Source organism: Athene noctua, chromosome 5 (genome assembly GCF_965140245.1).
Source record: "Athene noctua chromosome 5, bAthNoc1.hap1.1, whole genome shotgun sequence".
Taxonomy (NCBI): Eukaryota; Metazoa; Chordata; class Aves; order Strigiformes; family Strigidae; genus Athene; species Athene noctua.
The window spans coordinates 8,203,488-8,221,047 of record NC_134041.1 but is presented as its reverse complement, the minus strand read 5'-3'; the positions used below and the strand labels follow the sequence as shown (position 1 = coordinate 8,221,047).

Genomic DNA, 17,560 nt, shown 5'->3' with positions numbered 1-17,560 from the left:
TTTCATTGTTACAATAAATAATCCCTTTTCACTGTAGCAGCTAAAATATTCATGTGCATTTTATTTAAGTCAATGATGCCCTTTCAAGTCAAAGTCGAGAGGTGACTATTTACAGAATATCTGTTTGGGGAAAGCATTTGAAGGAAGTGTTGTGCGTTTGGTGGTAATAGGTTATACACGTTATGTTCCTTCTCAGCTGATTGTAGTGCATGTTTTATTTACGCCATTTCGTAGCATCATCATCTTGCGAGGGAGAAGGGCTTCACTTTATTTTTACAGCTAAAGCTTGACATAATTCTACAAAACAGCTTAGAATGAGGGAAAATACAGCATGTGTTGAAATAAATACATATTCCAGAAATTGAATCTATTTTTAGAAATTAAATTTGCCCATCCATAAAAGCATATGAAAGGTCACTGCTGCTTTTGAAGATTGCCTGGCAATTCAGTTGCATCAGATATTCTAAGGAAAATAAGATGCATGATGCATGGGGTACAGATTGCTTAAACTGTGCTGGTTTGCCCTGAAAAAAGGACAACCTCTGAAAGGATGCAAAGGAAGCATTTTACAATTTACACGGGGATTCAGGTGACCTGGCTTCATGTTGTGGGGATGCTGGAACAAGGGCAGAACAGAGTTTTGAAAGGAAGTTTGAAATCTAAAAAGAGCCAATGACCCCCTGAAGTGCAGTTTTGTGTCCCACTCTCCTTCCTTTTCTCTGTTGCCTGAGAAATAGGTTTGTTTCTTTTTTTTCCCCTCACAGGAGCAGGCAGCACGCTGTGATGCTGCTGGAGCAAAGGGAGAAGTCTCCAGTGAGGGGAAAAGGAATCTGGGTTCTCCAAGCCATTGATGCCTTCCAGTTTTTAAATCCATCAAAGCTATGGGATGATAAAATACCAAACAGATAGGATCATTCCTCTGTGGTCAGAGGCTTTCTCTAACTATTTTAATTCTCACTTAAATGAATAAATAACATAGCTCCTGCTATTTTAACGCTTCCTATTGTTAGTTCAGAATATTTATTTCTGCTTTACTCTCATATTTTGATTGATAGGGCTGAATGGGCCTACTTTAAAAACAGTGAATAGGGCTGTGGGAGAAAGTACTCCTGTCTTTTGGAAATGAAGTAGTAATGTTACTGCTCAAAGATCTTCCTGTTTATCTTGGTTTGTCTGGTGTTTTTCAAAATGCTAGATATTTCTATAAAATCTAGGCTATAAACCTGTCCATGTTAATTCTTGTAATTGTCTGCAAAACTGCAAACCAAGTAGGATAACAAGTAACAGTAACCTCAGATTTATCCATTCTGTGAAGTCATTTTTCAAAGATTGCCTTCCAGTTGTGCTCAGCGGTACAGGAGGAGCAGGAGGCACAAGGTAGGGAGGAGGAAGGCTGTGGCAGCAAACGATAGGGAAGAGCTGCATCCTCTGCACCCCATCCCAGCCTGCCTGGGAGAGGAGTTAAACCCAGCAGTTTGAATTGCAGCCAGAAAGGGATAGTTACGGTACCAGAGCTCTGGTGTTGGGTGCCCTTGGTGCGGTACTCTGCTGAAAACCCTGTGTGTTCCACCCGTATTCTCCTGTAGCCTCCCCTGAGCTGAATGTCCACCACCTGCAGCTGCTTTTCCCAGTGAAGAAATGGGATGTTGTGTAAGGCCAGGTGGTAAGGGGAGAGGGTGTATGGGGAGATCTGGGGATACTGTGATTTGTGGGGAGCTGGGGAAAACAAAATACAGGGGGGGAAAGCATAGAGATGGCTTAGTTCTGTGAGGGAGAGATGATGGAGGGTCTGGGGGGTGGGAGATACTGGGAGGAGCTGAGCGTGTTGGGCTGTGGCAGAGAGGGATTTGTGTTTGTTTCCCATGTATGCAGGTGCATTGGACCCCCGTGGGTTCAGGGGCACAGCCTGTGCCGCACCCCCTGCGCTCTCCCGGTTGTCAGCTGCCTTCAGGAACGCTGGGCTGCGTTTCCCCCGAGCTCCAGCAAAGCTTTGTAGAGGGTAGAAGTGTAAAAAGCGTGTACTCCTTTCCTTCCCTGAAAATTCAGATTAGAAGCATTTGCAAGCTGCAGATCTGGGATGCAGTTGTTTTAAAATTAAGGTAATTGCTTGTTCTGCTTTGTGGTAGCTCAGAGTTAGTCATCAGAGGGGTCATCTGCTGTGACTGCTGCACCCCAGGACAAAGCCTTAGACAAGAAACTTGAAAGATACCACAGATCTGGAAAGCCTCAACTAAATTTACTTCGGTTTTGCTCTTTAGGAGACTCTTGTCTGTGTAACCTTTTGGACTTGGTAGTGCTTGTTAACAAATCGTTCTCCACCCTTTGTGCCCATAGTGAAGCTGCGGCTCGAAGGACCTTTCGGTGCTGTGTTTGAAGGTTAAAATTTGGCTCTGCTGCTTTCAGCAGGCACCAGAGTGTCTTTACCTGTTAGTTTTGTGCATCTTCTCTTAATCGAGATTTCTCTTTCAACTGCTTCAGTTTTGCCAGTGAGTCCTTTTCATTCCACAGAGCTGGAGCAATTATTTCTTAGCCCTGCTCTTGATAAAGCTGGAGTGCTTCTAGGTTATTATCTAGGGATGTCTTCCCTGAAATGATGGGACAGACCACTGTATCTTACCTGCAATCATAATTAATCCCAGTAAAATTTACCACTCAGCAGTAAAGTGCATTGTCACTCCCCTCTATCCCCTAGCCGAGGGCTTGGAGAAGAGAAAGGACAAAGCAGTGCAAGCAGCGGATGTGAAAATATTCCAGATTCTGGTCTTCAGCCTGTGGACCAGAGGGCTTTTGTGTGTTCTGACAAAGCACATAGCTTTCACAGGAGGGTTTCTCAAATCTGTGTTTTGCGCAAAATTAGGGCATGGATGAGGGCCTGGAAGTGGCTGTGGGGAAGCGTCTTTCCTGGCTCTAGCCCATCCTCTGGTGTTAAGCAGATTTTCATTTCTACTTCTGTGTGTGAAACAAGTGAGATTGTGCTTATTTACACGTGTGAAGCTCTTCAAGCCGGTCGTGTTAAAGCACTTCCAGTGCATACCAGTGGAATAAGAGGCAGCAAGTGAAGGAAGGCTTGTCCCCATTTTGCATGTTTGGACCTCAGGCAGAAAGAAGCGAAGTGACTCACCCCAAAAGTCATGCAAGAAATCCTACATCTCGGAGTGTGTCACGCCAAGAGACAACGCAAAGTCTTTCAGAATTAAGGTCACTAAGAAGTTTAGTATTTTGGATGCTGCACAAACTTTCTTGAAAGCTGCCCAGGGAGTCACTTAACACTGACTGCACCTTACCTGCTTGTGGCTGGAGAGGTGTCCCAGGGATTGCGGGTACCACTGGTGGATGGTTTGGTGACCCCGTGGGTGCCTGTGCTGCCATGCAGCACTGATTAAAGGCCCTGGATAGTCTCATGTTCCTCAGGTGAGTAACACTAGATGCAGAGCAAGACAGACATCTCCGTGGAGGAATTTAGTTTTTGAAAGATGCGAGCTACTAAATTGCTTGTCAGCAGATGTTTTGATGGGGGCAGGGTGGTCCTGCTGGCAGAGCACATTGTTTCAGGGAAGGATGATGCTGCTCCTCTTTGAAGCAAGACAGGAGTTGAATTTTGGGAGGAGGCTTCTACAAATGGAATTAATGTTTAAGAAGCCCAGAATTAGCATATGAGCTGAGGGTATTTATCACAGTGAGCAGCAGTGAAGTGGTTAAGTGTCAGTGTTCAAATGGTTGCTGTTACATGTCCAGCACCAGCCTGTGTAAGACAAATGGGATGCATTCATGCCTCTGGGTGCCTTTGCTGTGGGCTCTGACTTGGAAAGACCAGACTGCTTCAATTTACCTTCTGAAGAGTCTCGAGGTTAGAAATTTTGCAAGAAGTTTATGTGGTAAAATGGGTACAAAACCAATAGGGAAGATAATTACTTTAACTTGGAGGTATTTTCTGCACTCCTGAACAAAAATGTGCGTTACCATGGAAGATACAAAATTATGGACCTTATGACTCTGCAGTAGTGTTTGGAGACAGTGGTGCAGACTCTTGAAATAGCTGTTTATACTGAAGAGAAGCCCTTACATAGGCTAATGTTCAATGTCAGATGAGAAATATCCTAGCAAATGTTTTTCACAGTTAGTGTGTATATATATATAGAAACTACCATCGGAGGCCAGCAACCCATGAAATGAATTGCACAATATTTTATTATCTTCCTTGCAAATTTGACTGAAGAACTCCTAAATGATCTTATGCAATGAAATATAACACCATTGTTCGACCTCCAAATGTCATACAAGTGGACATACACTTTAATGCTGAGAAATGCCTGGCTCAAACAGTAGTTTGGTGTTCTCTACCTCATTTATTTGATTTTTTTTTTTGTGGTGGCTTGGATTTCCATATTCTTTTCTTTTTCAACACCCTATTTGATTACAGGGTGCTAACACTGCCGTGAACCAAAAAAAAAAAATGATTCTCAAGTGTGAATATAAAGAATTAATGCAGTGTTCTCACCCAGTGCTTTGCAGTTTTCAGTGATAAAATGGGAGCCATTTGGCTCCCATTTTAACTTTCACAACATAAGGAGCTTCTGGTCTGGTGGAGGGTCAGGGTTGGCAATTTCTTTCTTTAATAGCTTATACACAGGAAGACTTCCCGTCCTCAGTACTAACTGAATAATAGCTTGAAAGCAGGATGGCACAGCCCAACCTATCGATTTGTCATTGGCTGAACCGAGAGGAAAGATCAAAAAGATTCAAAAGCAGATAAATAATTGACATTACTAGCCTTGAGTCCGTTCAGCTCTCAACCTTTTCTCCTTGATACTAAAGACGGCTGAGTTGCTTTTGGCAGCTTCTTTCTTTGGCCCAGGCTCCCCTGCAACCTAAATGTTTGATTGCAGGAAGAAATAAAAATTAGAGCTGAGCAGCGATAGGTGTTTACGTGTGCTGTGAGTAGATGGATTTGTGAGTACATGCAGTCTCTCCTTCCACTTTGTGCCTGCATGGCCCACAAAAGCGGAGCATTTTCTGTATGTAAAGTATATATATAAAATGTCAGGCACTCGGTGCTCTGGGCAGTCATTTTTTTTGCATATTCCAGTACTTTTCATCTTCCTTGTAATGTGGCATTTGGTTAATGAATGTGCCAGAGTGAGAAAACCCAAAGGAAACCCCTGGCTGTTTTCCCAGGAACTTTATTAATTTTGCAGCTCTCAGTTTTGAGGAATAGGTAAGGTCCCTACCCCCACTCCAGAGAGGCTCGTAAGTGTTTTTTAAACTGTTATTCCTAAAGCAGGTTAAACCGTAGGTGTCTGAACCCTTACAGTACCCTCTCAAGGTAAGACATTTGTAGAGTGCTTTTCCAAATGCCCTGGCGCGGGGTATAAATGAGAAGCCATCAACAATGAGACCACCAAAGCAAGCACAGTCAAAGCCGGTGATTTTTCAGCACAGTACTTGCAGGTGAAAGCACAGTGTAGCTATCCCTGGTTTCCCAAAGCACCTGGCTTGATCTTAGTTACATGAAAGGCAGGTGGTGCCATGTGTGTTCTGGTCCTGGAGCATCATAAGAGTGTTTGGGACCAGTAATTAAGTGACTTAAATGCTGCACCCCATCAGGAGCTCGTGGGCTGTGAGATCCCGAGTTGCTGAGACACAGAATAGTTTCTGCCCCAATATCCTTCTCTATTCAGCACTGATCTCGGCACCTGGAGGCTTCTCTGCTCGTTACATCTGCTTGTGCCTTTGTGTGGTGCCTGAGCTTGCCTCAGTTGAGGCAAATGTTTTATCTAACCTCTTTTTCACATTTCTTTCCCTGAGTTTTTCCACCTCCTCTCTCTGGCCTTCTCTGTAAATGTTAGATTTAAAAGGTTACGTACAAACATGTAAGTTAAAGAAGTTGCCAAAAACCTTAAAATGTAGAATCAATTTTAGAGTTTGTCTGCTATTATGCAGAGAAGACACTGGAAGCAAATATTAGTCATTAACATCATTTTCTGTGTTGAGTCAACATCTATTTTTAGGTGTGAAGCACATAAAGACAACTCTTTGACACGTAAAACATAGACATCCATTTTGACATCACTTGTGTTTGGGCTAAGGTTCAGGAAGAGGGGAAGACAACTGCTGAATGCATTGTATTTGTGATGGGACCCCCCCATTTCCTTTCAAGACACATTTTTAAGACATAATGCGGGAATGTACCGATCTGTTTATATTTAAATAAATCAAGATAAAGCGCAAAATACTGAGGATTGGATCCAGTGCTATTTCAGATGTGATGAAGAATAATTCTTCATGATCCATGCTGAATACTTGCCATTAGGCTTTATCCAGGAAGTATTTTTACTATGTTAAATGTGTATTCTAAATGTATATATTATTTTTAAAGTGCAGAAGGCTTTTTATGCACATATTATAATTATAAATCTGATTCATAGGTAGAAGAGCAGTTGAGTCTTGATTTAATGATTTTCCAAGCAGCATACATGCAGTGCCTCAGCTAGATTTTGTTTGCTTGGCCATAACATTTTATGGTTTGGTTCTGGGATTATTGTGCAAGGGAACTTCTCATGATAAATTGGAGATATGACAATGAGTGTCAGTATACAGTTCCCTGAGCAGATGTTCATTTAGTCTAATTTCACCAGTACTTTGCTGTTCATCCAGAACAGATCTTGCCAGCTCAGGATGGAAACACAAAGAGGGATAGCACAAAAGATCACTCTGCAAATAACCTGATCTCTTTCAGGCACTTGGAGAGGGGGGAAAAGGGAAAACATGCTGGAACTTCGGCTGTGTCTGAAGGTTATTACACATTGGATACAGTAAATCACCCATAAATCCACAACGGATGGGGGTGAACTTACAAAGCTGTGTGTAGGAAGTTGCATGTTAATTTACCTCTGAACAATAGTTATTTCATGACTGCACTTAGAGAACCCTTGTGTCTGTTTTTAAGGTCTCTCTAGCTCTTCGTTTATTTTTCCAGCCTTTCCTGGCTCTGGTTGTGCAGAACAGGTAGCGCCTGAACTCAAGGGTTATTGCTTGTGAAAGAACAGAAAATCTACCTGTTTAAAATGCAAGGGGTGCCTCTAGTTCACTAATCTGCCTTTCCTTTTCTTCAATCTGTAGGTGTCGTATGCCCGTCCAAGTTCAGCATCGATCAGAGATGCAAACTTGTATGTCAGCGGCCTTCCGAAAACAATGACCCAGAAAGAATTAGAGCAGTTATTCTCACAATATGGGCGCATCATCACCTCACGGATTCTGGTTGATCAAGTCACAGGTTAAAAGAAAACTTCTCTTGATATATGCATGTTTTTCTGGAAATAGCAAAACTGTAAACACTTGCTGGCAGTTGGGTTTTAAGACAATGACTTTTAGTATAAAATGCAGTACCCGGTTCTTTATAAGCGTAACTGTTTGGAGGCATAACTGCTGCCTCTTTAATGAGGGAATCTCAAAATGCAGAATGTTGTTTACTTAAAATCATTGTATTAAATATGGTAGCGGCTGATTTTGGAGAATACAGATGGGGAAGAGCATTTTTCTTTATAGGACTTCCCTTAATTCGCAAGCCATGTATTCTATGAAGTCAAAACCAATATTCACTTTGTTTGTTATATAGATGAGGCTGTTCATACAAATATTCATCTGTTCACATATTTTTACTTCCTAGGGGTTTCTCGAGGTGTGGGATTTATCCGTTTTGATAAGAGAATAGAGGCAGAAGAAGCCATAAAGGGACTAAATGGCCAGAAGCCTAGTGGTGCTACAGAACCAATTACTGTGAAGTTTGCCAATAACCCCAGCCAGAAAACAAGCCAGGCACTCCTTTCACAGCTGTATCAGTCTCCCAACAGACGCTACCCTGGACCACTTCACCACCAGGCTCAGAGATTCAGGTAATTACCTGGAAAAGAACTGAAGTTCCACCAGTGACGACAATGTGGGGCAGGTGCTATGCAGGAAAATATGCTTTAGTTGCATAGGCTGACCTGATTTACTTTGTAAAATTAAATATTCTTTCCTGGAGAATGAGGAGGAAAATCTGCTGACAGCTGTAGTCATGTTGTATTTACTAAAACAGCTGAAGTACTGTACCATCAGATCTCATGAAGGCTCACAGAAAAAGGAAGGACAGAATAGAGTTATACTGATAATCAAATGAGCAGCGGCTATCCTGTTCTTTCTCAATTTTTTGGTAATGCTCTTATTTTCTGCTATATTATTACAGTTTTGATGCAGCTTAGACTTTGATGTTAATGACAGTGGATTGGTAGCAGGAAAAAAGCTGAGTCTGTTCCAGTCAGCAGCAGTATCATTAAATTTATTAGCCTGAGATATCTGCTCTTAGTATAAAGAGACCTTGTATTAGACTTTGCTGTGATTCTTCAGATACTTTCGGGCATATTTTATGCCTTGCATTCTGAATAGACTGTTTCCATTGGACGTATAAGCCAGAGTTAGCAATACTTGATGTTCTCATTACTTCTGTATTTGATGATGATTTTCAGGCAACCTAGCATTCAAATAAAAAGTCTGCCTTCAGAAAAAACTCGGACATATTTGCATAACTGCGTTGCATACTGGCTTTAGAGAATTATTCAAAAGTAATTGTAGTTTTTCAGTGGTGAAAAGTGCTAATGAATTAAAGATAATTTTAAAAGTCAGTCATCGGATACATTAAATTTACACGTGTCTTTGTGTCTTTAGCACGCAGCTGTATCCATTGAGGTTATCACTGAATAGATAGAAGGATTTTATTGTGCTCCCATGGAAAGCAGATGATTATATTCTACAAATTTGGTGGTCATTTAGGGTGACATATCATGTAGGATTAATACTAAATACATGTAATATAGTGGGGAGAACGTGTTATGTTAAAGCAGTTAAAATCAAGAATTTTTCTGGTTCCAGCTATTCTGGATTGCAATATTTTATTTCTAAGTTAATTGTAAATATAAGGTGAACAGTTGAATTATTTGCAAGAATTTCATACTAATGTTGTATAAAAAAGACAAATTGGAAGTGGATTTTTGTTTTTTTAAAACCAAGCTCTGGAAATGAAGGTTTTCTCTAAGACTTGTAGACAAGTTAAAAAGGGCTTTAAACACTGTGGTGGAAATTTAAGCACAACCTCAGACTTAACAAAGCAGGCCGGGAGTTGTTAGGCTCCTTAGATGTGTGGGAAACTTGTTGAACGTTTCTTCTTTGAAAATGGAACGCTATTAATAATAGTTCCATTGAGCGATCTTGCCATCTGTGAGACATTAACCCAAAGACCCTCCTTCTCTTTTCAGGCTGGACAATTTGCTTAATATGGCCTATGGCGTAAAGAGGTAATTAGAATTCCACAGATTGCCAGATGTCCGTGTTGGCACAGATTGGTGCTACAATTTATTTTTTTTAATTCACTAACTTTATTTTTTTTTAATTCCTTCTTTTCTTCCACCAGCATGTCAAATTCTTTTTAAGTTTGGACTTCAGTTGGTTTTGTTACTTTGAAGGCCACACACACAAATTCTGTGGGGTTTTCTTTGAACCTTTTTTTTATTTACAGGTGGGCTTCTCAAATGGTTTAGGTGCAACGGCTACAAGCATTCAAACTGCATTCGCCCTGCTAAACGGCGCTTTTTCCAGAATCAGAACTATTAACTTAAGGTTTTAACTAATCTCTAATCTGATAATGGAAAACTTAACAGTCAAAACCAGAATTATGCTACTGTTGTCTAAATCTCAGTTAAGACCTTCTTTCTCCTACATCTGACTTCAAGTTTGACTTGAAAATACAGCTGTGTGCACCTTAATCAGCCCTAAGTTTCTTTTGTTGCAGGTTTAATACTTTGAAATTTTCTCAATGCTTGAGATTTCTTTTCTGTTTAAAATAGTTGTGTGTTGTATGTATGTGCACGCATGTGTGATAAAGCTCAGCTGATTTGTAAACATTTATGCTGTTTCATGAGTATGTTCAATGTTTGATCTGATAGCTAAAGTGAGTTGACGTGTTAGCGTTTCTCCTAATGGCACACATCAACGCGAGTGAACCTTACAGCAAAATAAAGGTGTAGTCTTATTCCTGATGTTACCGTAAGATGTCCAGCCATCCCACACAGTTAAGATGAGAACATACTTCTTAATCTTCTGAAATGGTCTGCTCACCACACTTGAAAATTATTTGAGCTTCTTTTTAAAGCTCATCCTGTAAAATGGTATGGTAAGTATATCTTTACACTAGCTAGTAGTGGACAGTAACATGGGTTGTAACTGCCGTAGTAGCTATCGTACAAATGGCAAATCTGAAGACTACTTCCAAAAGCAGTAGCCAAAACAGAGGCAGCATATCTCCCCAGAAGCACTACTTCTGGTGTTCGTTAGTACATCTGTTACATCTGCAGTATCCTTAGTGGTGATGGTGATGCGATGAGTCAGAACTTACTACCTGATTTTATCACGCACTGCTTCTGCATTCTCCCATATCATTTGTTTCTTGATACATTGCCAGAAACCTGGCAAAACTCTCCACCTCGGTTATCTGTCAGGTACAAGTCAGAGTCACAAGGATGGGTTTGTTCCAGGAGTTTTCCCTAGGATTTTGCTGCTGCTTCTTCCACAGAATTGCACTGGCATTTGGTGCAGGACAAACAGGGCTTAGGCTGAACTAGTGAGGCTTTGAATTGATTTCATGGGACCTGCAGAGGGGAAGAGAATGACACACCTGCCTTTATGCATCTGCTTTCTTAATATTCAGAGTCTGCAATGTTAATTTTAAATCACAACAGTGTTTTGTATTTGTAATCGGTCAGTTTGTAGGCTAATTTTAAATTATCTCTCCCAGAAAATCTTGAAAACTTGTACTTGCACAAAAAAACCTGTATTTACAGGTGTAGGGTCACCAAAAAATTTATTGATAGAGGTTTCTGAAACATCTGTAGTACAGCATTCCTGAGTTTGGGGGTTGGTTCGTTCTTTCCCTGTCTTAAGTATGTGGTATTGATGGAAAATGAGACGTGCTGATGCGCAACAAAGGTTTTATTGATGCTAATTTCAGACCACTTGCTCGTAACAGAGCTACTTATGCAATAGGTTATCTTGTATTTAAGACAACTGCACTAGTTTTGTGCATGGTTTTTCAGATTTACAACAGCTCCTGTGCACATGGTAATAAACAGTTGAAAGTTGCACAGGTCCTATAAAAAATTTTAACCATTTACATCAGTGCAGTGTTCCTTAAAAATGCAAAACTTTTTCACTGTGACATTGTGGAGATTCTACAATAGCATCACTTGCAGGGTAGTGTATACATTAGTCTTGTACTTATGTGTTAAACATTGCAGAAGAGGAGTGTTTGCTGGCTTATGTATGTTACTAGCACAGTTGGCACTTTTCAGCAATGGACTTAAAGTCCCATCTTGCAACTTTGAAAAAGTTGAAGCTGTTGGCTTCTACAACCTCTTGGTCCTGGCCACCTTATTTCCAATCTCACATACAGCAGAAGGAGCAGTATAAATTGACCTCGTCCAAGCCATCTTTGTGTTCAGCAGCTGGGGAAATACCATGGGTTAGAGCTGTGCTGAACTGTTACATGGTGTTGCTAGTTTCAGTATGTGGGAAAGAAACTAAACGATGCTGAGAATAGGGTTTGAAAAAATTAGTTCAGTTGAAAAACTGCCATATATTTAATAAACTGTCTGCAAACCTGTATGCGTGTCTGAGGATCCGATGCTGTGCGCATTTGAACTGCTCATTTATAGCATAACTACACCCCAGTGATGTTTCTCAGCTTAAGATGTATATTCCAAGTGTCTTTCCCTTGAATATACATATGAAGTGCCATCAGGAGTCAACAGAATGGTGAGCAGCCATCAAGTGTGTAGTTTTTTATGGTTATTTAATACACACTGCGTAATATTGTTCAGACTGCTAAATGTGAGTAGAAAGATGAGAAGTATAAAAGGAGAAGTTTTGGAGAGCACAAGACCTCACTCAGCAACACTGAGTCGCCCCCTCCACTCCCTCTGTCATCACTCAGAAAATCCTGAGGATTTATTACTCAGTTCTGGTATTAAAACTCGACATACAGAAAGTACATATGAAACTGGATTTTTATTAAGACATTTCCTCTGTGCAGTTGTTATTTTAAAACGCATCCCAAAGTGTAGCTTCAGAAAGCATGTCACTTTTTTTTCAAACTGATGAAGGGGAAATTGTGTTGATCCTGAGGGCTGGTACTGCTTAACATCTTCATTAATAACCTGAGTCATGGGCTGCAATGCACCCTCCTTGCATTAATGGGTGACACTAAATTGGTGAGGGAGCAGGGGCAGCGCTGTGCTGTTGGCCATGCCTGCCACTGGGGAGACCTTGACAAGCTGGAAGAATGTAGTGAAATTCAGGAAAGGCAAATGTAGAGTTTAGCCCCTGACTACCATCTTCAGCTACCTACAAGGGGCGTTAGAAAGAAGATGAAACCAAGCTCTTCTCAGAGGTCAACTGCAAAAAAAAGTCAACAGTAAGAGGATGCATCAGGCAAAATTCAACTGAATAGAAGGGAAAATCATTCCCAGTGAGGATGGTGGTGCCCTGGAGCAGGAGCTGCAGAAGTAGAGTTTCCATCCTTGGAGACTTTCAAACCTTCCCTCTGCAAGGCCATGAGCAGCAGATCTAATTTGAGAAGTTAGCCTTGGTCTGAGCAGGAGGTTGATCAGATGACCTCCATAGGTCCTGCCCAGCCTGTGTTATTCTGTGATGCTTCTGTTTTCATAAACATTACCTGGCTTTAGCTTCCCAGTTCAGATGCTCAACTTAAAGAAAATGGGTCCCAAAAGACTTTGCAGGGGGAAAGCTAGGGTGCTATATTAGATTTCTAGGAGCTTGTGTCTCTACATTGACTATCCAAAGAACCTGAGAGCCTGTCACAGACATAATGTCTCACAGTATGAAGGTATTAGTTGACATGCTCATTAGTTGTATTTATGCACTGTTTTACTTGCTCTACAATTGCTGCATAAATCTTCTTTAATATGTGGCCAGCTTTAGGACTTCTTTATTAACTGGATTTTTTCCCAGTGTGTGTCAGTTAAGGACTGTGTTAGGAGGAGAATTAAAACCTACTACTTACAGACGTCTTTCTAAATCTAATAGTATTTTTAGCTAAGCAGGCTACTGTTATAGCTGAATCCCGACAATGGCATTTCATATTAGTCTTCAAAATAAGTCTTGAAGTTTTGTTTGGGTTTTTTCACTGCAAACTAGTAAGAGGCAAAGCATTAGATCTCCACTGCCCTGAATGATGATATTTTAGTGATGGGAGTAAGCGGCAGATTCCTACAGGCCTTTTGAAGTGAACTCATGTTTATAGCAGCATGTGCAGGCCCTTTGTGACTTAGACTGTCTTTAAGCATTTCTTTTATTAGATTTTTGTATCCATCCAAGTAAGGCTTATCCTTGAAGGGAGACTCATTTATGCCCAGATTTGGGCCGTTTATTTAGTACAGCTCCCCTCCACTTAAGTAGGAGTTAGAGACCAAGGGTGGCTATGTAGTCATCTTCCAGGGATAGGATCAAGAACCTTCATTAACATTGGCTTATTTATTTTAAAGTCTTGGTTCCATGTGGCTTGTGCCAAGAGATATATTTAGAATAGACCCCTCTTTTTACTTGGTAGGTTTTCTCCGATCACAATTGATGGTATGACGAGCCTTGTCGGAATGAATATCCCTGGTCACACTGGGACTGGATGGTGCATCTTCGTCTACAACTTGTCTCCCGACTCGGATGAGAGCGTGCTGTGGCAGTTGTTTGGTCCCTTTGGAGCAGTCAATAATGTCAAGGTGATCCGTGATTTCAACACCAACAAGTGCAAGGGATTTGGCTTTGTCACCATGACCAACTACGACGAAGCTGCCATGGCGATTGCCAGCCTTAATGGATACCGTTTAGGAGACAGAGTATTGCAAGTTTCCTTTAAAACCAATAAAACCCACAAATCCTGAATTTCATATCCTTACTTACTAAAATATATATATATAAATATATATACGAACAAAACAAAAAAAAAACTCTTCAAGGCTTATATTCAACCATGGACTTTATAAGCCAGTGTTGCCTAAGTATTAAAACATTGGATATCCTGTGAGGAACAGGAAAGGATTTTATAATGCTTAGAAAAAAAAAAACCTTTGATGCATTGAATGTTCTTTCATAGCTGTCGTTGTTGAATATAATATACATAGATAACAATGTGCAGGGATTTTTACCCGGCCAGCTAGTTTTACTACCTTCCTTGAAGGTGGGTCTTTTTAAGATGACCATTCACTCATTTGAAAAAATAATAAAACAAAAACAATTTTTACGAACTAATGGGATTAAAAGTGAGAAAAAAGATTTTTGTTTTCTTTTCTTCTTTTCAAAACATTGATTGAATTAGATTGGTAAACCCCCCACAAATTAAAGAGGAACAATAAAAATTGCAAAAAGAAGAACATAATTTTGCAACTTTTTTTATTTTTCCTTTTTTCTTTTGTATCATGTGAACTAAACAGTCTTCTGTTAGGGAATGGGGTAAAGGGGGATACCTGATGACATAACAATTTAAATAACATTAACAATGTTGCCAAAGAGGTGGTCTCTTTGCTGAAAATGGGTTTCAAGAAAAATCTATTTTTATAAAATATAAAGAATTTTTACAAGAGAATCTGGATTTGAGAAAAAATATTTTGACTGGCTAATTTAGGGGAAATTGACAACTTTGTCATGTTCATACTGCACTGGTAACTTTTTAGAGATCAAGATGTGTGTTTTAAACTGGATTAGTAGATTGTTTTTTGAAGGATGGGCTACAAACAGATGATCTTCGTATCTTTTCATAGCATGTAATAAAAATATTAAATACAGTACGGGAGAGTGTTCTTCCCAGGCACGCAGTTACCCACAGTCAAAACCCAAAAGCAAGGAGATGAGTTGCAAGACGGTTTTTCTTTAAGTCATCAGTATGGGATATCAGCAGAACAAAAGTTAAAAAAATTAATTTTTTTGATCAAAAACTTCCTTGGTTTGAGCAGTAGGTGCTACAAAATTATTTACATATCTTAGTATCATAGTTAAATGTAATGTGTTTAGAAAAAATACATTTGCTTTAAATTTGTTAAGAATTTTCAAATTCACTTTATAGCCCAAGCTAATATAATTGGGCTGTGTTGGCACATTTGGAACACTGTTTATGTTGCTTGAAACACTTATTTATTTAATTGCCGATGTGATGCATATGGCCAAAATCAAATATAGCTAGTTTGGCTAGTCTACTTATTTGTTTACTTAAACTATGGGAAGAAGCATATTATTGTGTCATTTTGTTGTGTGTGTATGTGTATATATAATATAAATATATATATATATAAAGTTATTTTTTCTTTTGGTTAATTTATTATAAGTTGTAACACTTTGCTAGTTTTGTTTGTATATGTCTTAAAATGTTTTCTTATGATACTTAAGTGACAGAGGTATCAAGGTAACTTGTGTAGAAATATTGTTTGATATATTGTCATGTTTGTTGTGAATATTTTTTCTTACTGCACAGTAGAAAAGAAAACAACTGGGTCTTTATTTTAATGTAATTCAGATTGGGGAAAACAGAGCTAAGGGAACAAAATGACTGAGGGGGTGCTCTCCCATGTCCAGTGCACTGATCATTTTAGTATGTTTGTGCTTTGTATGGTTATATATTTAAAACAAAAAAGGGTCATGCTCTTCCCTGAGTACTAGAAACAGTTACTCGCTATGCATAATCTAGTTGATAGTTAAATTTGCTATTGCTTTTCTTGTCTTGTTATATAAAATCTTTTCAATACAAGTTTAGTCTTAATGGTAATAAAACGTTATGGTTATTTATAACTTGTGCTTATTTTGTGCATTTTTTCCATGCTATACCCACTAACTGCATGTAGACTAAGTATTGTTTTTTCACACTGAAGAGGCAAACTTTTGTAGTAGACAAATAACTAAAGCAAAGGCTGCATCATAATTTAATCAGTTTTTTACTTTAACAATGTTAGATTTTAGTTTAAAGGAACACTCATTCAATGTTCAGGGAAACCTTTATACATCATCTGCTATGAATGAGCGCAGTTTGCTGGGAAAGTTTTGATGCATTTGCTAAGCATTAGTGGGGAAGGCATGTCAGAATCTTTTCTCTACGATGTGTTTTACTATCTGAATAATAATAATAATTTAAAAAATCTTTCTTAGGACCAGGCAGTTGTATACTTTAGTTATAATGAATGACTTCATGTTAACCTTGCTAGTTTAGATCATTTCTGAGGGAAAGTATTGTAAATGTTTTTTTCATAACCTTGTTGTGTTTGAATTATTTGTACTTTAATTGTCCAGACAATAAATGAAAGTGTGTAGAATGGCTATGGACTTTCCACCTTTTTAACCGTGTTCAGATGTTCTAGTAATCCCAGCTGCACCTCAAACGAGGTAGATCTTAGAGTCTGATTTCAGAAGCAAGGTCATCAAGAGAGAAACATACTAGTCAAACCAGATTGAGCATATTCATTATTTGTTTTTCTTTCTGAAGGTTAGAAAGAATTGGCCATTTATGATGTTGAACACCAAATACCAAACTGTAACTGTAACTTTATTTGAATGTGGAAGATACTGAAGGATTTCTACTATATACAGTATTTTTACACAATGAATATATCAACACTTAACAAAAGTAGCGAGCAAATTTCAGCGTTAATACAGTTTTTTAAGCCATCATTTAGTTTGACTTTTCTATGAATATGCTATGAATGTCATGCAATATGAAACAGTGTACATACTATCTGCTGTACAACAGTCTATATGATCACATTCCAAATTTGATTATTTTCACCATGTGTTATAACAAGAGTTGATACTTCTTTCAGTTGACTTGTTTGAATCCCATTAATACAAATATTCACTTCATGTTTATGTTCTGTAACATTCGCTAATGGCGAAAATCTGTACCTTGTAAAACTGCAGCGTTGAATTTCATAACTGAGATTAGGAAAACTCTATTAGAGGGCTGGATGGACTGTGTAGTTCTTCAGCTCCTTCACCTATTAATAAACTCGTGTTTTTGTGAGATTAAGTTACCATGTTGGTTATAATAATTAATTTCAGGCCACAGTATGAGTTTGTTCTTAAATTTACAGCTTGCTTAATTCAACGTTAAATCAACCTGACTGTGCCATAGTAAAATGCAGAAGTTATTAATTTGTTCTGTTTAAAGACTTGGCTCTGAAAAACATCATCCTTCATCTATCTTTATATATGTATATACACACATTTTTGATGATATACATATATACATACCTTACAACATATATACAACCCATTTTAGAAAAAAATACACTTTTTCTTTAAGAAAGAACCATAGTAAATAGTGTTGTAACAGACACTATACATTATAGCATTTGTTAGGTTCATCACCTAACTTTTTTTTCCTGTCCTTTCTTGTGTGTACCTCGCACTGCAAGAAGAGTAGTGAGATGAAGATCACCACCCAGTCTGGATGCTCTGGAGACAGAAATGTGACACTACA

General features: G+C 39.0%; 1 protein-coding gene across 2 annotated transcripts in view; it reads left to right on the top strand.

The window, feature by feature from the left end:
- The window catches only part of ELAVL4 (ELAV like RNA binding protein 4), a 65,203-nt gene extending 48,109 nt beyond the window's left edge, over window positions 1–17,094 (top strand). The window contains exons 4-7 of one of the 2 annotated variants that reach the window (XM_074906245.1): window positions 7,120–7,273; window positions 7,667–7,892; window positions 9,291–9,329; window positions 13,655–17,094. In XM_074906245.1, coding sequence (XP_074762346.1) covers window positions 7,120–7,273; window positions 7,667–7,892; window positions 9,291–9,329; window positions 13,655–13,982 — 747 coding nt within the window. In that variant the 3' untranslated portion in view covers window positions 13,983–17,094. Of the gene's footprint in view, window positions 1–7,119; window positions 7,274–7,666; window positions 7,893–9,290; window positions 9,330–13,633 lie in introns of both variants that reach the window. The other variant, XM_074906244.1, reaches the window with a different exon arrangement.
- Window positions 17,095–17,560: the final 466 nt, after the last annotated feature.